General features: G+C 39.4%; 1 protein-coding gene across 1 annotated transcript in view; it reads right to left on the bottom strand.

Annotated features, from left to right (window-relative positions):
* Nucleotides 1-23,654, bottom strand: part of map3k5 (mitogen-activated protein kinase kinase kinase 5) — a 75,739-nt gene that overhangs the window by 8,635 nt on the left and 43,450 nt on the right. The window contains exons 9-21 of the mRNA XM_080047624.1: nt 23,360-23,519; nt 19,458-19,611; nt 18,807-18,914; nt 18,187-18,239; nt 16,587-16,682; nt 14,280-14,361; nt 12,648-12,781; nt 10,690-10,817; nt 7,638-7,774; nt 5,501-5,606; nt 3,250-3,407; nt 681-858; nt 9-26 (exon numbers count right to left, since the gene is read on the bottom strand). Of these exons, the coding sequence (XP_079903750.1) occupies nt 9-26; nt 681-858; nt 3,250-3,407; nt 5,501-5,606; nt 7,638-7,774; nt 10,690-10,817; nt 12,648-12,781; nt 14,280-14,361; nt 16,587-16,682; nt 18,187-18,239; nt 18,807-18,914; nt 19,458-19,611; nt 23,360-23,519 (1,512 nt within the window). The remainder of the gene's footprint in view (nt 1-8; nt 27-680; nt 859-3,249; nt 3,408-5,500; nt 5,607-7,637; nt 7,775-10,689; nt 10,818-12,647; nt 12,782-14,279; nt 14,362-16,586; nt 16,683-18,186; nt 18,240-18,806; nt 18,915-19,457; nt 19,612-23,359; nt 23,520-23,654) is intronic.

Raw genomic sequence — 23,654 nt, 5'->3', positions numbered from 1 at the left:
TTACTCACCAGACCCTGGAGTAAGAGCTGTGGGGGGAAAAAACATAAGAAAAAAACAGAGTCAGCAGTTAACCCAGAACAAAACAGAACATGATTTCCATGTAAAATTGGCAGAATAACATTTCCAAGTAGGCAGAGAGGCACAAGCTTTTGAGCCTTTTTCTTTTTTTTTTTCTTATAAATCTTTTTGTGCCCATGCCAAGGAACACAAAGGCCTGACTGCTGCGGGCTGGAAACCCAATGAGAAAAGGGATTATTGTGGAGTCCAGACAATGGAGATTAAAAGGTGTGTTCAGGTGGCATGATGTTCTTGTACACCTGTTCACTTCACAATGGGCAGGTGACACTCATCAGCAGATACATCATCTTCTAAGACCATACGCTGAAATTTACAGTATAATAACTTGGCCAGTCTGCTTTCTCAGCAAAGAGGGCAACACCTTGACATCCCCTAAAACCAGAGACAAGCAGCAATGCTTTTCACATAATGCTTAAACAATGGCCAACATGAGCTATAATCAATAGTTATGACTGATTTATTGTCTGACGATGCAGCCTTTAATCTATAGTTCATGTATATACTTTTAGGACCAAGATAGGTTACCCCTTTCACCCCGTTCTTTATGCTAAGCTAAGCTATCCATCTCCTGGTTGACATGAGTTATTGTGAGCTTCCCCAACCTGTGATGCTACTCTTGTTCTTCTTCTTGCGGCTGGTGACAGTGAGGAACTCGTCAGTGAGCAGGTCAAAGGCGGTGGCCCTGCGATCTGGGTCTGGCTCAAAGCAGCGCAGGATGAAGGCTTTAGCTTCTGGGGACATGGAGTCAGGGATCTCTGGATGGATCTTAAACATGCCCACCTGCAGACAGAGGTAGCACATTCAGTTCAGATACGAGCAGAAGATTGTTTTATATTTTGGGTTTTGTGAAAGGATTTGTGAAAACCCTTACCTAATATAAAAGAGGCCACTAGAATTAACACAAACTGAAAGTTCCCCGTAGCAACTCTAAAATGAATTGTATTGAAACATTTTAATAACAAAAGCAAATCCAACTATAATCAATTTCTCCAAGATAAACAGTTGGAATATGACTTATTGGTTTACTTTTTTTTACATTTAAATATTCATAATGAGAATTTCATTACATCACATTCTTTTGTTCATGTTTACAAACTCAGCAGCTGTAAAGCTTGTTTCAGGGTTTATGAACTTTCTTTAAAAAAATACAAAAGGTCGAAGGTTTTCGTGGAAATGTGTTGAAATTGGAGAGACATCTCCAGGGTTGAGATGGCCATGTTGGCGATGTTGTTCTTGTTGTTTTTTGCACCAAAAATGTTTAAGGTCTGGGATGTTGGGATATGCCATTAATTTTTCTACATTCAGTCAGGAATAAGTAATAGTAAACAGCATCAAATTGATGTTGCAATTTTACAACAGTTGGCCATTCAAAAAATTCTAAGTAATAATCGGAGAAACAGCGAGAAGACAAGTGTAAAGTGGGTGTGCTGTAGCCGCTGTTCAGAGTAATAGCACTCAAAGTTGAAGCGGTGGGCCCTCATGACAACAAGAACATTTGAAATTCCTGTCGTCATGGAGGAATGTTCACTAAAGATTAGCAGGGAGGTTCAAGGGCTCCTCCCTTGAGACATTCCACAAGGATCAGTGAAGAGGATATACAGTATAAGAGCTTATTTAAATGGTTGGGAAAACTCCACACAGACACGCCAAACACACTGCAGCCGCGACACGAAATCCTTTTAGAGATTAAGCTGGTAGGATTGCTGTTGCATGAATTCTGTAATCAGAAAACGTGAGGAGATCCCCGGTTCCTGCATTTATGTTTTGTCCTTTTTTTACCTACTAATTTGGTTTCTTGTTTTTTTTTTTGTTTCGGAATTTTTTATTGATTTTGCATTAAACCATTTATCATTTTCTACAGCACTCATTGGAGCAAACATATACAAACATAGTGCAGCTGTATCATTCTTAATGCTAACAAGCGTGAAAGATCCCCTCCCACCCAAACCCACCCAACCATCCCAGCTTGTCCCTTAAAGGTAAAGTCACCATAGAAACATGCACCTCCTCGCTTCACAGCACTTTCATAAAATTACATCATATGGAAAATTCCCATGATTCAGATATTCGACAGGAGTGCTATAAAGCCTTCCAGACAATCCCTTAAACATCTTTAGTGTCCTTAATGGGCTGCATGTGGCTAGGAACGGGCTGCATGTGGCTAGGAACAATATTTCAACGGGTTTGGAGCACTTTACATCCGAAGCAAAAAGCACAGTGAAAAAAAACTGATTGGGGGAGAGGATTTCAACAAAGATAGAAGCATATAGAAACTTAGAAAACAAATACTAAAACAAAATGTGTGGTAGTGTGTGTTTTTGCTGAGCTACACATGTGTGTTTGTGTTCAAACACATGTTGGTGCATGGACAATATTGTGATTTTCTACTGGTCTGGGTCACGTTACAGAAAGCAGGCGGGGACACAATGCAGGTGCACAACGGCTGATTCACTAGTTCTGTTCTACATAGAAAGGGGAAGTGATGAGTGGGGATACAAGATAAGCTGATTATAGCATTTCTCTAATGAATTTAGCTGAGAGAAAGTAACTCTTTGCATATTAAATTTATTTTTTACTTTACTTTTGCATATCAACTTTTTGCATCTTTATTTTAGCATATAGCGTTGGGTACAAAAGTAGAAGAGAAACATTGTATTTTAAAGGTTTAGATATGTATAAGACTAGAAGGAGTTGAAAACACAGTACATCTGCCTGTAGTTTCCATGTACAGTAGATTTCCATCATTTGTCAGTCAAACCATCAAGTCTGAGTGTTTATAAAAGGTTGTTGTCTTAGAGTACTCCTAATAATCATGTCCCATCAAAAACCAGACATTTGGCTGTGCACATACAGTGTCTTTAAACAGGCAATAATAAGAGATGTCACGTTTTCATTGAAGGAATAGTTTCCTCATTCTTGGGTTCGACACAAGGTGACAGAAACCGTTCCTTTGGTTGTGCGTGCATTTTTGAAGGAGACATGGGCAAAGGGCACTTATTGCTAATCGGATTATCACAAATACTGGAAGTCAATAGGAAGTATTAGCCTGCCTCGGCGGACAGTCAGAAGATAAGCTTTACAACATCACTAAACACTCCTGTGTGCTGGTTGGGACGTTATACTCGATAAAACATAGTGTGTATAGTGTTAGTTAGTGCTGGAGTCTCTCACCTTGAACATAGCAGCCTGCGGTTCTCCCAGTTCATAGAAGGGGGGTTTCCCAGTGGCCATCTCTATAATGGTGCAGCCCAGAGACCAGATGTCCGCCGGCTTGCCGTAGCCCCGAGGACCCTTGTCTATGATTTCAGGAGCCATGTACTGTAGTGTGCCTGGACAAACCAACACAAAGCATCATAACATAGACAGAAATATATTTATTTAGTGTAAATGTCAGGGACCAAAAGGTTAACAAACAAGTGTAGGCTAAAGTGATCATTCTTCCATAGCAACAGTAACTATGTCATTATGGGCACAAACCGACTCATGTCGTCTTGACTGGAGTCTTTTTAGATATGAACCATGACTCCAAAGTTCCCATGCTCTCCACATACATTCAAAGTCATGTTGAAAAAGTATTCACGTTGTTTTAAGGAGTAGTATTGTAGTACTGTTTTCAGACGTCTATCAGCAGATTGATATGACAGGAAGTGATCAATGGAAACGTTGTCTGTATGGTACATAGCAACGGTGAGGTATCCGTAACAGTGGTTATTGTTGAGGAATGAGGGACCGTGATTGACCAATCAGAACACAGTTTTTATAAGTGTTGTGTAATATAAGCACACCTTATGTTCAGCAAGTAGTGGCTTAGTGGGGTTTCACTTTTTGAGCAGGGATTATTAGAAAAACACACTCAGGGTGTAAAATAATATAATCTCAATGCATTCTCTTCTGGCTGCCAAGTTTTCATCTGGATTTGGATGTGTTGGTTTAATAAATTTATTGTAGAAATTTTCAGATCTCTCTATCTTAAAGGAATAGTTAGTAATTTTAATGAGCTAAAGAATCTAATTCTGACCACGCTACTTTTTGTATTACTCATTATTTCTTTTCTTTTTATCGATTTTTGACATCATATTGATGCACTTTTAGGTATAAAAATACAGTTAAAAAAATAGGCATTAGGTTAACTATTATGGTTTGATAGGTAATGGTCTACAAATCCGTTCAAAATTATATTTCAGTAGACTTGAATACAGCATATAAAAGAAACTGATGAAAAACCTATGCCAAAAATGGTTCCCATTAAGTCTAATTATAAGTTAGCTCTGTCCTGAGGGTATGACACAATTCTTACAAAATGAGTAATGAGGTTACAAGAGCATTATCAGGGCTTACAACTTGGTGTGAGTAACAGCAAAAGAGCCATCCTGTGCTGTCAATTAATCACAGCTCAAGTAGGCTAACCCTTTTTGGCCTCCCCATTCAAAGGCCTCCTTTGTGCTAATAATAGCCTGCCAGGCGGGTACTTGCTGCTTTTAGAAGGGCTGTGTACTGAGCTAAAAACAGGGGAGGGACACATTTATAGCCTGGGCCTGGCCTATAAAAAGGAATGGCCCAGTTTCCTAAGAGAGCTCTACCACTCAGGGTGAGTCCCCTGTCTGTTCCAATCAGCTGCCAGATGGTTCATTCCCCTAGTGATACTGAGCTGCTATTGGCCGCTGTGGTGCTGTAGTCACACAGTCACTGCTCTGAGTCTGACATGACCGCAGACTCATGCCCAAGCCAACTTCTCTGAATAACAGCAACAGTCAGCTATTGTAATGGTAAAAAATATATAAAAATAATTCTGCACAGGGTCAGCAAACTACTCAGCTGCATTTATGGCCATTATTAAAGGTGTAGCCAGTGATTCTTGAGAACGCTTGTAGTCAATATCTGTTTTTGTTCCAAATCAGTGAATATCAGCCCACGATTCGCTACCTGTCACTGAAAAAAAAAGAAATTGAGAGGTAATTTATACAGCCTAGGCTCTGTAAACGGGTATGTCGCTAGCTACAGTGGGCCATATTTGAGTATAAACCCTTTGTTTACATACCAATTTAGAATAGGCTGAGTATTGACACCAGATTTTTTTCAGCGCACGCGGTATGGTCAGGAAGTGGGGCGTGAGGAGATATTCACTGATTTGGACAAAAAGTGATTATGACAGCAAGTGTTTTCCAGAATCGCCGACTCCACCTTAAACTAAATGTAGCACCTACAGTAGTTTCTCAGAAATTAGGATTTTCAGGTATTGAAGGGGGATGTGTGAACGGGAAGCAGGGAGTGATTGAGTCTGTCAGACTGTGTGTGTGTGTGTGTGTGTGTGTGTGTGTGTGTGTGTGTGTGTGTGTGTTTGTGTGCGCGCGTGTGTGTGTGTGTGTGTGTGTGTGTGTGTGTGCGTTTGTGTGTATGTGTAGTGTGTGAGAGTGTACTGTACCTGTGAAGGTCTCAGTGCAAGGGTTGATCCCAGCCAACCTCTTGGATGTGCCGAAATCTGATATTTTCAGAACACCGCTGTAGGTGTTGATGAGGACATTATCACCCTGCAGGATTAAAGAAAAAGGCCATCCGTGAGATCATACTACACCCATTCCCCTCTTTGCTTTATGTTCCACAAGTAAAAACATGGAAAGACATGTTGTTAGCTTCAGTGCCCCCTGACTCCTGGAACACATTACAGCCTCAAATTAAAATCAATACCTTCATATACCCTTCAACACATTTAGATGGGCCAAACTCTACCTGCAACTGTTTGAAATAACTATATTGTATTTTCACGCACATCATTCTACTTCACTGTCTCATTTTTCTCTAATTGACTCTCTATTTTTAATGTTGTACTTTGGGTGTGTAAGAGAAGTGAATATTTTCTAAGGTATTTTTTCACAACTGAAAAAAACAAACTTTCCTTACAGGAAAATTGGATCTCTGGAACACTGTGTGAAGTTAGAAAGCACTGTTGTTTACAGCAGCAGGGCCCACAGTTTAGTTTATAAACATATTCTAGTCTTACCTTTGGTTCCAGGTGCCTCAAAATAATGCAGTTTTGATTTATGATGATATAATTACTCAATACTAAGAATTATTAATATTAGTAAATTTTTTGTAAACTAACTGCAGGCTCTGCAAATATAAACAAATTTCCCTTCTCTAGACCTACCCATAGTATGCCTTTAATTTCAATGGTTTTTGGATCTTTTTATCAGCTTATTGTGGGACTGCCTTTACTTTCTTGTGTACTTCTCTTTGTTGTTTGTTTTCACTAAATGAATGTTGAATGAATGAATAAATGATAGGATTGAGATAAGGCGAGGCGCTTGCAAATCCTTGAAAGCGACAAACAGCACTGGTTACAGCATCACTGCGTAGGAGTAGGAAAGGGAAAAGTCCCAGTCAAAACAAGGTGATTAACATTTAAAGATGGCACTAATGACGCTTATATGAGCACGGTGGAGGAGGGCGGCCTGACCTCAATGACTGACTAGAAATGGATGTTGTTATCTGTGTTTGTCATAAGTGAGATAAAACAGAGGAGGGAGATTTTTAAAACAGAAAGTTAAAGGATTACTGTTGTTGCCAAAGAGCTGTAAGCAGCAGCTGGCACTCTTGGAAAGCATTCACACCAAATCAGATTTACTGTGCACAGGGGAGAGTCACAGGGATTTAGTTTTCACAGTGCCAAAAAGGCATAGGGGGATTTAACTTATTTCATTTTCCTTTATTTAACCTCGAAAGATCAATTGAGGGGTGACCCTCTTTTAAACTTGTAAAATTGAAATTCCTTGAGTTAACCTTGTTTGTAGTGCACCTTCCACATGTTGGTGCACTATTTCCCTTGTCTGATAAGCTAATGTGACCCTCACTGCTCATGTAACAACCCAGTTATTCTATCTATAATGACAGAATGCAAATTGTAGGTTTACTGTCTCTTGTGCATGGGGCGTTCGTTCATCTTTCCATCCTTCAAAATCGCCACGTCAGCCATTTTCCCTGATCCATGCCGATGCTTTCCCACTCAATTCCCAAGGACACATTTGTACGGTTTCTCCTTTCCTTTTCACTCATGTACCTGTGCGCTCCTCATGTTATGCCTGTTGACTGCTGTCTGTGTTCTCCATTGCCAATTTTAGTTGTTATTTTAATTCTATTTTATGTAATTTATTTCAAATCGTTTTTTATCTCTAATATATTTGATCCCCTAGCCTCTATCCCCTTTTCCCTAAGTGGCTTTTGACGCTTGTCAGGCAACCATTGTAAATAAGAACTTGACTTTCGAAATAAAGGTGAAATAAAAATTAAAAAAATAATAAGGACTCACCAAGACACAACAATAGTAGTTGAAAAAGTCAGTGTAAAAGTTTTCATGAATAAGATTTCAATTATGGAAATCAATGCTCACTGAAAAGAGCGCCTAAATGCATCCAGCCGCAGTGTTATAAAGAAATGATGATAATCCCTAATATGGCTTAAAATCAACTAGTTTTCATCCAAATTCTCAAAATTATGCATTTCTGGAAAATGATAAACTAAGAAAAAATATAATATAATTTGTTTAATAAGGTATGTCAAGTCACCTTGATGTCCCTGTGTGCGATCTGGTTGTCGTGCAGGTATTTGAGTCCCTCCAGTATTTGCCGCGTGTAGAAGCCGATGGTGGGCTCGTTGTTCTTCAGTGGGCCCCACTTTGACCTCAGCAGGGCAGACAGACTCCCTGTGACACCACGGGACAGAGTACAACCACCACCATCAGTACACTCACTCAATCTGACCTGAGATCAGCACTACTGTCCTGCAGTCTGAAAGGTCTGATTAATCATGTACTAACTCCTTTTTCTATGCATAATAGTGTATTTCGTTATGACACATTATAAGATTACTGATAATCAGGAGATTGTTTAATTACATACAGAATTAACTATAAGGGGAGCCAGGAGCAGCTCTCGTGGGTATATGTGTGTGCAGAGTGGATTGCTTAAGTTGAGGAAGCCAGCAGGCTGATCTGTAGATCATTTAAATTGCACACAAAGGGAGACTCGGAGATGATCCAATTTAGGACAGCCTGGTTAAGAGTTAACAGCTAGTTTATTGGCCCCTGGCCAAAAGGGATTGTCCTAAAGTTACTGAATCAGACTTCTTGGCGTCCCACGGGATATCGCCTCTAGGGATTGATTAACACAGGCTGTGTTCGGAAAGCCATACTAACGTCCTACTCATACTCATTTTGACTTCAATTTGAGTATGTGACGGTTGGGTATGCGAGTTTGGGTATGCAAGAAGATTTTGGGTATGAATCGATTGTATACTTTTCCTACTCAACCGCCCCACAATGCACTGGGTCAATTCTACCCGCCCAGGAAAATGAAATATTTTCGAGCAAGTTGCTAGGCAACGACATTGTTTGGGGTCCGCGATCTGACAACTGTACGTGCAGTCATTCATAAACTCTTACAATAGATAAGAGATGAAGATAAATACCTAACAACATTATAGTTACTAAGTGAAATGAGTGAAGTGAGTCTGATAGTGGAGAGAGATTAGAACAGATCGCTGTTCCACACACCGCGGCTCGTCCAGCTCAACTCACAGACTGCTGAGTGCTGTCTGATGAGCCGGACAGAGAGCGTCGGAGGGATCCTCCGCCTCAAAACATAATTATAAAACAAGAGGTCCAAAGCACAGATGATGAACACAGGACTGTAAAAATCTAGTTCAATATCTAACCTATCTAACGCTAAACAGCGTCTAAACTGCCTGAATCTTACAAGAAGAAGAAGAAATTCTATATTGCTTGAGTATACTTCAACTGAAAACGTTTCGACGCACCTCGCATACACAATCGATCTTTGAGTAGACAGTATGCAGTATATAGATGGTGAGTATGTAGGATGTAGGACGCTAGTATGGCTTTCCGAACACAGCCACAGATGTCCTCTAAACAGTGTAGGTTGGGAGTTAGTTAGGGTCCACCAATCAGGAGTTAGGAGAGGTGGAGCTTACTGACCTAAGGACCAATCAGCTCACTTAGATTTGCAGGTTAAAGGCCACCACAATGCAGGAAGAGACAGGTCTTTTAGTTTACAGGAACTCTTCATAGGTCTTTTAGCTTACAGGAATTCTTCATAGCTTTTTGTTTTATGCATGTACCTCTATTCGTTTTTTGGCTACAAACACTTTAACTTTTTATTGGCTTCGTTTTGACTGCAGGATGAGTTTTGTTGTTTAAATAAAAGAATTGTTCCTGAGACCTCCTCATCTGCCTCAAACTGCGTCTTCTTTCATCAACCTGCTACCAACGCCGTTTTTCTGAGTGAAGGCCGAAAGATTAACAGCACATACTTTATATGTCAGAAACAGTTTGAGTGAAAGGATTGCACAAAGCATAAGTGGAAAAAAACTGTCTTTTGGAGTGAAAAGTGGATGTTTTGCAGTTTGAAGCAACTTTTTTTTACTGTAAAAACAATCTATTCAAGGCAATTTAATTGGAAGAATAAAAGCTCACTGACTTTGCAAAACAATGGCCCACATAGCCATCAGCGCAAATATATTCTTTCCAGTAAATATACCTTAAAGCAGCTACGAGTAAATTAATAAATTACCTTTAACAGCAAACGAGACTATCAGTGCAAAGAAAGACGTTTTTATATAGTTTTTATTACTGCATTTGGTCTGGTCGCACACCCAGTCCGATTTTCGGTTCACGCATGCAGGCTCTATGGTCACATATCCGTATTGGTCGCAGATTTCAGTGTAGCGCTGCAATGCGATTTGAGAAGCCTATCCCACCAGGTGAGGGAAGGGGAGCAGGAGCCTTGTTTGAGACAGTTATTTGTCGTCATAATGACTGATAACGGGGCTGAAGGGCTGAACCATCAAAGAAAAAAAAGAAAATGCAATGAAGAAAAGCTAAAAGGGAGAGTGATAGACGGGCGGGAGGAGGCGAGGGCGTTGCCAAGCAACGTGTAGACAATTACACGGGAGTGAACTAGACTGCAGTGTTTACTCCTAAATGAATGAGCGGTTCTAAAACAAAGTTTACTTTGCTTCACCATCATCAGATGACCATTATTCATCTGAAATAGTCATTATTTACAACAACATAAACACATTACCTTATCGTGATCCATACTAACTGCCGTCTCTCGCTTTCTGTGAGGACACATAATCTTTCAGCTCCGTGAGAGTAGTTAGGTGACACTGCATCAACTCATTGCAATCAGGTGTGTGGCACTGACTGGCATTAGTTGATGCAGAGTCACTAACCACTCTCACAGAGCCGAAAAGAGTCCGTGCCCTCACTGCTTTCAACACACGGACATGCACTATATTGCGTCCTAATCAATTGAGACTGGCACGCGCTACAAAACAGCTTTACAACAGCTGGCGTCGTAAAAATACTCGTCCAAAGGGGCCGCCAACGGACAAAGTTACTCGTAGTGGCTTTAAGTCAGGAGCGAAGAAACTGATCAAGCTAAGCAGCCACTAAAATAATTCCTTTAGGTTGAGACAGACACTAGAGACTTGGACTATGCTGCACAAGCTGTTTCCCTTATTGTAAATCAAACTACTCTAGTTTTATCTTTAATTTCTTCTTTATTAAACTACCATAACAGCCACAGCAGCTCTCACCTCCAGGCACCTGCTCCATGAAGATCTTTATGAAGCCGTTCTCGCTGATGGATCCCAGGTACTGGACAATGTTCTTGTGCTTTAAGTGTTTGTGTAGAGCGATCTCCTCGTGCAGGGGCTGTGAATACCTGTACACATCCAAACACATACGTTACAGTCTAGGCTAGATAAGGAAAGATGATACTCTTCACCCCAGAAAACAGGTCAGATACTGTGTGTAGATGTGGTTGGAAAAAAGTGCTGGTGCTTGATATCACGCTAATACAGCGTATACACTCCTCTAGCAATGAAAAATAAAATCATTTGAACTTTGAACTCATCAGTTCACTGAAGGTCTGCAGAGAAAAGTGGTCTATGTGTTAGTTTGTAAATGGACATAGAAGTAACCAAGATACTAGATATAGATTACATGTCAAAAGCCAAAAGAATAATCTAGAAAAAACAGCAAGGTCAAATCTTAGTGTTAATTGTTGTTAATTTAAATTGTGTTACTTTATTTGTCATTCAACACAAGGCTGCAAGGATATCTTGCCTACGAGCAATTTGTTTTCACACAGCTCCGTGCATGAATCTCTCTCTCTCTCTCTCTCTCTTTGTCGAGAGATTTCAATCCACTGGTGAATTATTTACTGTACCTAAATTCTCCACATTCTTTGCAGGCGAGCGCCCTGCTGACTGGCTGATGTGATTAGTGGAACAAAGTGTGTCAGCCCAGTTATCTAGTCTGTGAGAGAGTCTAGTGATGTGGAATGAGGAAGGTACAGAGCTGTGAGGAGACAGGCCTTTGAAACAGAGACACTGGTGGGAATTCAAGGAGGGAAGAGTGGGAGTTTTTTTCTTAGCGGCTCACGCTAGTTTCATGCTAACCAGTCAGTCAAGTGACTAAAAAAACAGAAACACACACACACACACACACACACACACACACACACACACACACACACACACACACACACACACACACACACACACACACACACACACACACACACACACACACACACACACACACACACACACACACACACACACACACACAAAAAGCACTTGTCTTAATGATGCTGAACAGGAGCGGGCTCGGAGACCGGTTTACATTTGGGTTGTGACCTCATCTTTGCACAGGATAATAAATTGGAGATTTGCCGGAGCCGCTACAGAATGTAAAGTGTCCTGAGTGTGGCTTCCAATCAAAAAAGTCTATTCAAGGTATGTGTTGAATCAAACCCAATGTTAATCCGTCAATTGGATTATGAAATATCTTGTGCCCAAATGTGACATTTTGTATTCTGATGTTAGGGACACAGAAGACAAAAAGCTTGGAAACTTAAAATATAATTTTTGAATAGATTGAATGATTTGAATGATTCTTCCACAAGATTATAATTCAACTTTATTCTTGACATTTTGACCCTCTCATGTAAAAATGAAAAAAGAAAAACGTCCTCTTCTCTTTGCCTTCTCTCTCCCGTGGCCATGATATCCTTCCGTATGACAGCAAAGGTAAGTGAGTCACCAATAATATTAGGATTCATACTCTGGGGGATCATATATATTCATAAAAAAAATTATAGGAATCCTGTGGAGTTTTTGATGACTATAGCACTATGGAGCAACATTTTTATTCCACATTTAGTGTGTAGCGCTAATCTGCAAAGAATGGTAGCAATGTGCCAACAAAGACAGTGAAGAAGAAGAAGTCTTGAAGCTTGTAAACATACAGTTGTTGTGAACAAGCCACGATTTCACAAGCAAATGCATTCAACAAATTTAGACCTCAAAATATTCACAGAATGATTTTTTTGTAAGTATTACAGTGGAATTAAACTTGACCAAGTACTGTATATCCATGTCTATTCTCCTTGTAACTCTCCTTACTAATAGAGGGATTGATGTGATATTTCTGCTTCAGTATGTCAGTACACAAAAATTATTTTTCTCAATTAGCAACAGATTCTCACCTGCTGTCTCTCTCAGGTATTTCTTTGATGGCCAGTCTGACCTGGTTGCTGAGGTCTCGGCCCGCGTACACCACTCCAAACGTGCCTTTACCCAGAACCACCCTCTCGCCGTGCTCGTCATACTCATAGTCGTACTGTGCAGACAAAGGGACAAAAAGCATGTGGTAAAAATATGGTGAAGTAGATTTAATGTTGGATCAGCTCTTAGTAAACCTTCAGTGTTAACAATAACACATAATACGTTTGTATACTGTTTCATTGGCCATGTAGGATATGACTACAGATGAATGATTAGTAAACGATCTGAAATGATATGTATTTACATTTGGTCATTTTAATCTAATCAAACACTGAACTTTTGAAGTAATGCTACACATTTATGAAACAGCTTTTATTCTTACCGACTAATCTCGCATTTAGAGCAGATCCAAACACAGCTGTATAATTATAAAAAAAATGTATCCTTAAAACCTCAGAAATAAATAAATGAAATCAAATTAATATATTCTAGTAGTCTTTTAATTTTTTAAATTATCATATAGATTATAAAGATTTTCTTTGGCATTACTTATATGCAATTTTAACTAATAATAAACAAGTAAGCATAATATATACAGTATATATATACAGTATAAATCTAGTATATATTTCTTTGTTTGTTTCCAATAAAAAAAAAACAGCTTTAACATTATTTTCAACCTGCAAATACCAACACAGTGTAACAGGTTTGAAACTAATCTTATAATAGAGAAAACAGCATTTGTTCAAGTTAATTAACAAATCGACGATCAGATAAGTTGGATAAAAAGGATGAATAAATACGTAATTTGACTTGAAATAGCAGGAGCACAAGGTAGTAACAGACATTGCAACGAGGGAACACTGATTTTGAAAAAACAAAGAAAGTAGGTTTAGTATTGATTCCTTTAAAGAAAACCTTGGTTAAGAAGGGCTCAACTAAAGTGTCTCAATGTGATTAATGTTTACAGGACACAAACGACAACCTTGGTTTTTAGGACAGGTTGTGTTGCAAAGGCAAAAGTTAAAACAGAAACTAAACCCACAATCAATTTTCACCTGACATAACTTTAGCGCTTGAGAGTAACCGGTTTAGACATATGATCTGCGCCAAGCTGCTGAGTCAAAGAAGGTGTGGCAGCGTTTTGGGATAATTATCTCCTCTTTTTCCTGAGGCTGCGTTGAGGAAGACAGGTGAATGTAGCAGCAGGTGTGTGTTACTGTACTGTCAAAGCAGGAAAGCACAAAAGCAAACATCTAGGTCTTATCTCAGCAGGCTACCGTTCATTTACACTGGGTTTGCAGCTGGGCTTCCGTCCAGTTATTATAATGCAAATTGCAATTAGCTGAATTTATCTTCGCATTAGTGTCAACAACTGAACATTTCTTCGGTGCATCTTGGGATTTTTCTGAGCTCCTTTACCAGTGTTTGTGGGGCGACACCAGTTTGCTAACGCCGCCATAAAATAATAATAAAATAACAATAATACTTGAATGTCACCAACATTCATTTATATTAAAAGTTACACACTATAGCTTTAAACCTTTAACATTTTAATATAACCAAACTTTATGGCTAAACAACTGTCATAGTCAAGTGGTCAGTCCTCCCACCTCTAAGGCGTCTGTGTCACAGTCTCCCTCCTCTGGACCTTTCCAGGCCTCCTCTGCTATGCTGTTGACCAGATCACAGAACCTGCCCAAGAAAACAACAGAAATGCCTCATCAGTACAACATATAGATCATTCACTACCACTAAGCAGGTATTCTGGACAGTCGGGGTTGTTTTGGCTCCACAGTAGCGCAAAATCTGGCAAAAACTGCCAAATAATTTGATCAAATATTATATGTTTCAGTCTTTGCCACAAAACACACTTTATAACTTTGTTTTGGAAGGGGCTGTCTAAACATTTATCCTTAACAGTAAAATGCATGTAATTAAATTTTGCAAAAAAAAAAAAATAGCTCATGGCTCAAGTATTTGGCTCATGTAATTTTAGTATCCATGAGTCACATTAGAGCCATTTAACACTCCAGTTTGCACATGTTGTTGTCAATTAAGTACTGTACGTATTTTGTGTGACAGTATTTAGCGGGTGCTCTTATCCAGAAGGGGTTACAGTATATTTGCATGCACACCTCCCACACAAATACACACACACACACAAACACACACACACACACACACACACACACACACACACACACACACGCACGCACACACGCACACACACACACACACACACACACACACACACACACACACACACACACACACACACACACACACACATATAATGACCTTTATCACTCTCACTGCATGAATTAGCACGTTGCTTCATCATGCTTTCACAACATGGCATGACTGCAGGTGTTCTGCTTGTGCATACAAACAGGTTAATATCGCATATGCACAAACACAATCAGACCGGGTCTCTTCCTCTTTCTACCCACTTTTCTTTTGTCTATTTCTTCCTTCACTATCCTTCCTTTTCACCTATTCTCCCCACTCCGTCACTATCACTCCCTTTTTTTATATATACAGTATACTGTATATATAATATATTCTTATTGTATTATTATCCATAAACATACAGATATACAGTAGAAGAACAATATCCTCTGTACATCTCCTAAGTTCACAGTAGAAAACAGGCCAGGGGGGGTCAAACGTTGTAATAAAAAAATGTATAAAGAAATAAAAAGCTGAAAGGATTCAAATAAATATCTTGTTAAGCTTACAAAGGTTGTACGTTTTACAGTTTTTCCCCCCACCCCTTATGTTCAGACTAATAAGAAAATATGATGTTTTGGTATTGGCAGCAAGCCAGCTCGAAAAGTATAAACACAATAATAAACAAATTAATCATATGGAAGTAAGTATAGTGAAAATTGAGGGTGAATATGATGTTCAATATACCGTGACAATCTGCTCCACAGTTCTTTGGTATGAAGGCGAGACCAAAATAAATGCACCAGGGCAGAACAAGTGAAATCAATGCCTTTTTTCCGGTTTCTGCAGGTAACGGTTAGTTGGATAAAACCTGCGAAGCCTTTCTCCCTTTGCTTTGGATTAAAGTAGAGCAGCAGCGGCACCGTTACAACAGCAGCATGACTCACTGACTCACTGACTCTCACACGCTACATATTGCAACTGGAGTATCTGATGTGAGAGACACTAGTCTGAACACTCAGCGCTTGGTAAGGAACATCGTGGTGCTAAAAGTTCGGCCATATGACTACCCAGCTCAAGGTGGTGCAGTGCAGCGTATCAGTCCACAAATAAGCACTGAAAAAAATCCCAAATTTACTGTTTTTTTAGGTAAGCATTAATACTATAAGTGGCAACAAAAATTAGATTTTTTTTGGCGTGCCCCCTCTGCAACAGTGCAAGGCTGACTTCTACTACCGCGATGTCTCTCCCAAACTCCTTATAGTGACTGCATTGACTGCTATCTCCATAAGGTAATAGACCTCATACCACCCCACTTCATAAATGCTGAACTATCCCTTTAATGGCTTATATTTTTAGGTTTTATTCATGCAAAAACAAAATCTACTCCTGTAAATTTGAAATCCCTCTTTTGAGATAGCCTACATACAATGTTGTGTTCTGATTTTAAGCTACAGGGCGATACATTTCAAACTAATGGAAAGAGGTCATCAATAATTTTTTCCAATATCATATCAAGTGAAGATTTATTATGTCAACTAGATTAAGTTTAGACTAACTGTTTGAAAGGAGCTCTTATATTTGGACACATTGTCAAACATGCATAGAGAGAGAGAGAGAGAGAGAGAGAGAGAGAGAGAGAGAGAGAGAGAGAGAGAGAGAGAGAGAGAGAGAGAGAGAGAGAGAGAGAGAGAGAGAGAGAGAGAGAGAGAGAGAGAGAGAGAGAGAGAGAACAGACATAGACAAACCTTTTACAGTGCATCTCTGTACAGAAATAGATCTGGAAGTCCTCTGAATTGTGAAGGACGTAGAGGAAGGAACTGCGCTCGTCAAACTTGGAGATGCTGCGGAGAAACGGTTCACAGTTAGTCAGACAGTAAACCCACGTCAATGAATAAAGCCTTTAAACAGGACTTAAAAGATGAGTCAGTTCTTCTAGAGAATGCTTGTCGTCAGAATCACTTTTTGTCAAAATCAGTGAATATCTCCTCACGATCCACTACCTGTCCGTACTGTGTGTGCGCTAAAAAGAAAAATCAGGCGATGATTCACAGCCTAGGCTCTGTCAACTGGTATGTATACAAAGAGTATGTTGACAAAGGGAGCCCACCGTAGCAAGCAACAGGCCCGTTTACAGAGCCTAGGCTGTTTTTTCAGCACACACACAGCACAGACAGGTAGGGAATAATGAGATATTCCCCGATTTTGACAAAAAGGTGATTTTCACAACAAGTGTTCTCTAGAATCGCTGACTCCACCTTTAATAGAATTCAAATCTCTGTTGCTGTGACAGTTCGTAGTAGATTAGTGCACATTACTATCACAACTAAACATTCAGCAACTAAATGGAAACTTTTATCTAGTGATATGAGTGCTCTAGTTCTTATGTGCCAAGGTCAGAGCGGCTAGCCCAGACATGACAGCGGCTGTACTGTATGTGTGCTGGTATTGTTGCTGATATTGTGTAGTGCTGACTGTCTGCAGGCTGAGTGGGCAAAGAGAATGAGTGGTTCCCTAGCAACATGTTGAGCACGGCTATTCCATTTCTCCCTCATCTGAAAACCGAATTCCTTTGAGGGCCGTGGAAAAAGACAAGCATGAAAACTAGCTGTGTAAAGACTGTCTGTGGTCTTTAATGGAGCGCTCTGATTCAGCCGGAAAGCAATGTACAATGTAGGGTACAATTTGCTTGATCTTATGTTAGTTAAAAGTGAGCATCCTTTGGTGCTTAAAAACCTCTGCAAATAGAACATGTTGGACCCGTATGGGAGCCCTTTACATATGTACACTTAGCAACAACTATATGTTTGGCTGCTTGGTGTTTTACTTTTTCTATTGTTACATTTTGTCCTGAAAAAGAGATTTTGATCTTGAAGAGACTTATACCAAGTATTTATAGTGTCTATGCTTTCAGGTTGTGGTTGATTCCGGAGGCGTCTATGGACCAAAGCGTTAGTTTTTTCACGACACCAACGACTGTTTCATAAACATTTATATGTTCCTCCTAAAGAGGTTAAAATAGAGACAGAGATAGTTGTTGTCACAGCGTGCTCAGTTGCTATTATTGCACATTAGCATGTAATAAATTCATGCTAATATTAACAGTGAGATGAACGCAGTACAAACATAACAGCAAGGGGTTTGGTTTAAAAGAGTTGTGACATCCCGCTCAATGGCAGAAATGATTCCTGACATATTCCTCTGGTGACTTTTAGAGGCCTTTCCTTCAAAACCGCCATGTAAAGGATCAAATTTAAGCCGAACTACCTCTATAGAAGGACATGTGAGGTTGGTTTCACATCACACAGCTGTAATATGAGAGTGTCATTAAAGAGAGATCACACTGACCTGACACCTCGCACCGACGTGGCACTGAAGTTCCACTCATGAATCCCTTTGTGCTGCAAGTTAAATAAGAACAGGCATATGAAAGCTTCTGGGAGAGGTGGAATACACAACACTGATTGATAATGTCAGAGTTAGTTAGTTAGTTAGTTCTTGATGGTATGATACCCTCAAGCAGAAATATATATAAAAATATAAATTTTCTTTATGCACTTCTGTGGATGTAAGCCATTATGTACTACACAATATGAGAACATAATCAAAAGGCAAGATGTACAGGACTTCATAGTAGGACAAAAGATTCCATTATCACAGCATGTACTCTAAACCAAAGATAAGACAACAGGAAGTCTGACAGTAATCACCCATCTGTTAGCAAACTTGATGAATATCTTTGTGTTTTGTTTTTTTAACCATTAACATCATATAAAGCATCAGCATTGTTGCTATGTTCACCCACAGCCTAATAAGGAGCATGAACGAGGTGTTACTGTATAGGATTTTAGACGATATTTTTTAATCAAAGAATTTGTCAATTTCAGTGCAAATGACAGAAGAGGACTGAGTAAAAAGTAGAATTGAGCAGTAAAAGTCTTGGGTGATATAAATAATGTAACACCCACCTTGTCATCAGGAGCAACATGCCAGATAGACACTGTGTTGTCATCCACGTCTTTGTTTATGGACAAATATGAAGGCTGGTACACTTTAGTGGGCTCTAATATCAACACCTGGACCAAAGAGATGAAAGAGAGTGTTATCTTCCCCCTTGATTCAACCCACGAAAGTTAGCTGAGCATGCATTATCTTTTTATTCTCCACACGTGGGACATGTTAACGGTGCAAATTTCTGTCAGAACAGACATGGTATAAATGGAATATATTATTCTTAATAAGTGAATAATCACTTGAAAATAAAAGTTGATGTTTCTTTTATTGGCTTAGAATGAGCCTTTCACATCTACATGAGAGCAGGTCACCCTACATGTTCCACTGCCATGTTTCTACAGTAGCACCGGATAGACAAACTTAGCGCCGGCCATATGCATTTCTATAGTGGGTGTCCTGGAGGAATGCAACTGCTGGCGAAAAAGAAGTAGGCCTACCATAGATAAATCTTCACCTCATCACTTGATATTGTGGAAAAACTTGAGGCAATGGTTGATAATGCCATATTTAGAAACTAGACAATCTTTCAGCATCTGATGCCACAAAATATTGCAATATTACAGACTGCACTTTTAAGCAAGTATTTTTGGGCTGCGAGCGCTTACAGGGAATCGGACTGAGGAGACGTCTTTCTTGGTGGCCTCCACCAGAAAGTCCATCCAGAAGTCTACTAGCTCTTGTTTAGGGGCTGGCTGCTCAGCACCGGGTTTTTTAAACTGCTGGTAGATCAAGATGGTCTCCACCAGTGAGCGCAGATACCTGAAACCATCGAGATACAATCAATCAATCGATCAATCAAAACTTATTAAAGGCCAAATTCACCCCAAAAAATACCTCAAAGGGCAGTATAACAAGATAAGCAAAATACAAATATCGTAACTGCAACACAGAAAAGAAGATACAATATTTAATTTAAAGTGTGAACAAGACATATGACATAGGGGAGAACGGGGTAATCTGAGACACTTTTTACCCTTGCTCCCCTCTAAGCGAGCTACAATTATTTATCACTCAAATGTACACATTTCCCATTAATTCAAGATGTTTCCTAGAAATGGGCATTAGCAGAATTTATTCAAGACAAAGGGCAGTGAAAATATGATAAAAAAAAAAAAGTTGTCATGTGTCTCACTTTACCCCAGCTGTGGGGTAAACTGAGACAGACCAGAAAAATCAAGGGGGTAAACTGAACCACTAACTTTTTCCACTATGAAACTACCATAACAACACAAATTGTCACAGTTAGAATCCTGACAGCTAGCTTGAAAACCAAATATTACAAAACTAATGTCGGACTAGTAACAGAATCATGGGGTTTGGTCAATTAAGCAAAACATTTTTCTAAACACTTGAAATTATCAAATACAACATATAATTCATATTCAATAATTAACATTCAAATGACAGATAGAATCAGTTAGATTAAAACACAGTCTGGGGTCAGAACACAGGACCCTTAGAGCCAGCTAGTGTCTGGGGGTCAGAGCAAAGGACAATCAGAACCAGAACAGTCTGGAACTCAGAACACAGGACTAGACCCAGCTGTCATTTTCCATATTTTCAGTCTTTTTTTCTGCATTTGTTTTATTGGGATCATTCATTGAATAAAGACATATTTCTTAGAGTCTATTTATGTTAAAGGTCACTCTCCTGTCCCCCACATACATACGTGCCAAACCATGCCCTTGCTGACACCCCTTCAACCATCAACCCCCACCTCCAGCCCACATTGTCTTTTGTCTTTTCAAACTAGTCTCCTTGCTACCTCAAATATAATGGATTGATTAAAAGACACTCTCACTTTACCCCACAGCATTTGTCTCACTTGACCCCACTGCCACAATTTGAGAAAAAACTACCTCTCTCAGCAATTCAGGCTAATCTTCAGTTATCATCATCACATGGTTTCATATGTTGGTAGTTCATCAACATGTGTGATAGAAGTTTTTCTACCTGAATCAATTTGATTAGGCATAACAATCGATTAAGTTGACAGCAAGAAAATTTACATGCAAAAAATCAACATGAGGTCCTCTCTTTCATGGCCAAGGGGAAATCAGAGGGGCTTGCAAACATATATCTCACATGACCAAACATGTGTTCCGTGTCTTAGATACAGGGGATGTCTCACATTACCTGATGTCTCACATTCCCCCGTCCTCCCCTAATTAGTTCAATATTATTAAATGCATCTGCAAGTGTACGTAAAACTCAACATAAAGAACAATACTCTCAGTGACTGAAGATATATTGGGTAACCATAGCGTGGTTTTTAATAAAAGTAGGAAACATTTACAAACAGTGCCCCGAAAAAATTGTCAAAATCCCAATCTTTCTTTTTAACCAAATGTCAGATATTACAAACAAAACAACGTACTGGCGGATTATTTGTTGGTGCATTTGATTATTTTTTAAACCCATGAACGATAACACAGAAACAAACAATACCATATGATTGTTGTCTTTGTGACATTAATGGAAGCTTAATGAGTTTTCACAGACCGTTTGCTGTACTTCTCCACATGTTGCTCATCTAAAAAGGTCTCAAATAAAATCTTGAAGAATGGATATAAAGTCTGATATTAAGAAATAAAGAAAAAAAATGTTTTGTTCCTACCCTATGAAAGGATAATGTGAGTTATTTTCACCTGCTCGTCATGTAACAATTAAAATGGTTAAAAGGATGGTTTGGGCCTTATTTTCCTGTTTTGCTATTGAAACGCTGGTAGCTCAACACTTTTTTGTTTAGGAAACTCAAACAGTGTGTTGACAGTAAAGAAAAGCTTTCGGTCATGGCTAAATAAGAAGTTTTGCCTGGAACAAAACAGAAAAACAGTTTTTTCCTGATAGTAGCATTTAAATAGTGACATTAGAGCTGAGGGTGAGTGTAACACCTTATGCACTCATTCATCTCTGCACTGTTTTAAAATATCGTTACGTCTGCTGCATTTCTTAAAAGAGACATTTATTTTTGCATTTTAACTTCTTCACAAAATATCACAATCATAATACAATAATAATTCACAATTCTTGATCTGCAGTTATTCAAATTGTATTATAAAAAAAATGCCAGTATGTATTACCTCATTTCATTGATCTACTTGTGCTAATGTGAATGTATGTTGACCTGTGTGAGCTTGTTCTCTCTGAGCCAATGCTGCCTATACGCTGTAAGGGCTATTACTGTGTTACTGTCGCATTGAATGAACATTTGAACAAGAAAGTCTAAAACCATACAAAAAGACAGCTTGCCTTCAAGGTAACATTTCTGTGTTTTTAACGGTCAATTTAAAGAGAGCTTAACTTCCTGGTTAAATTTTCATTGGCCAAGTTGGATAAGGCCGACGCTTGTTGGAGCTGACTGGAATTTTAATCAAAATACTGTATGGTAAAGTGGCAAAACATATTAAAAGCATGAATTATGTGTAATATTAAAGAGGACCTATGATGCTTTTTGACTTTTATGACCTATAAACGTTGTTATGATGATTCATAGTCATGCTTAACCATACTAAATTATCAAATAATGACTTACATGCATTTCGACGTATTCCCTGCTGACCGTCTGGGGTGTCTGTGCAGAGCACTAAACACTATTCTAGCCAGTCGAGAAGTCACGTCTTCAAAGCGGTCTACCCTTTCATAATTGGTGACGTCGCATAAAAATTGGTGATGTGACCACGCGGATGTTTCCATGTATGGTAATGCTGTCACTTCCCTGTTCGCGTCTGCCTCGCGCCCTTATAGGTCCATGCTCGCGCTTCCCGCCACTGAAAGTGTTTCGGAAGGAAGGTAACCAATCACAACGGAGTGGGGTTTGCAGGAGGGGGGGGGGAGGGTAGCGGAGATGGCCGATGCACAGGCGGAGGGAGCGGAGATTGCCGAAGCACACACACTCAAGTGTTGACAGGATGTGCTGGATCGCCAAAATAAGAGAAAGAGCTTCCCGAAAATCTACATAGTTTTTTGTGATGTGATTCGTGTCAGGTTGCTCTATAGCAGTGTAAAACAAGAAATTAAGACCAGAAAAGTAGTATAATAGGTCCTCTTTAAGGCTACTTGTTTGCTAAGTTTAGCTTTTCTTAAAATTGATCAATAAAATGTTGACATTTTACTTTGAAGTTGAGTGGTCTCTGTTTCCGGTTTTAGACTTTCTTGTTCAATTTCCATTGCACAAGTTTGATATTAGAACAAGCCGACGCCTTGGTGATCTGAATTGCATTGTTAGTCTTCATTCATTGTGACAGTAGTCCTATCACAGGAATAGCACAAACAGCATTTAGGCTGCCTCTGCTCTGAAATAACTAACTCACATGGGTCAAAATGCATTCACATAAGCACAAGTAGGACAATACAATTGGATAATACCCCCTTATGTTATTATTAACTGGCATTGTTCCTCATACAACGTGAACAACTGCAGATTCATTTAACTTGCACGGACCGATGTGGTCTAAACTGTGTTTTTCTGAATTTTAATCTGAGACATGCTTGGCAGCGTTCTCACCAGATGGGGGCTTTTAGTTTGAAGAGTTTCTCGGAGGCCTGGATGACCCGGGTGTTGTCACAGGCCAGGATGCTGGCGCCGAGGAAGAAGCCCACGTCCCAGTAGCTCTGCAGCTTGTCCAGGCTGCCCTTTTTACCCAACAAGCTGCTCAACTTCACCCCTACAGAATAAGACAAGTTAAACATGATTTAACGCAATACTAACATGTATCATTTTTACACAAGACACCTGAGGAGAGACTGTAGCAAGAAGAAGAGCTCAAAAGAATTTTGGAACTCTACTAGGATGCGCCACA

Source organism: Ammodytes marinus (assembly GCF_949987685.1).
Source record: "Ammodytes marinus genome assembly, chromosome: 19".
NCBI lineage: Eukaryota > Metazoa > Chordata > Actinopteri > Uranoscopiformes > Ammodytidae > Ammodytes > Ammodytes marinus.
The sequence above is the reverse complement of the archived record's forward strand: the minus strand, read 5'-3'. Positions and strand labels throughout refer to the sequence as shown.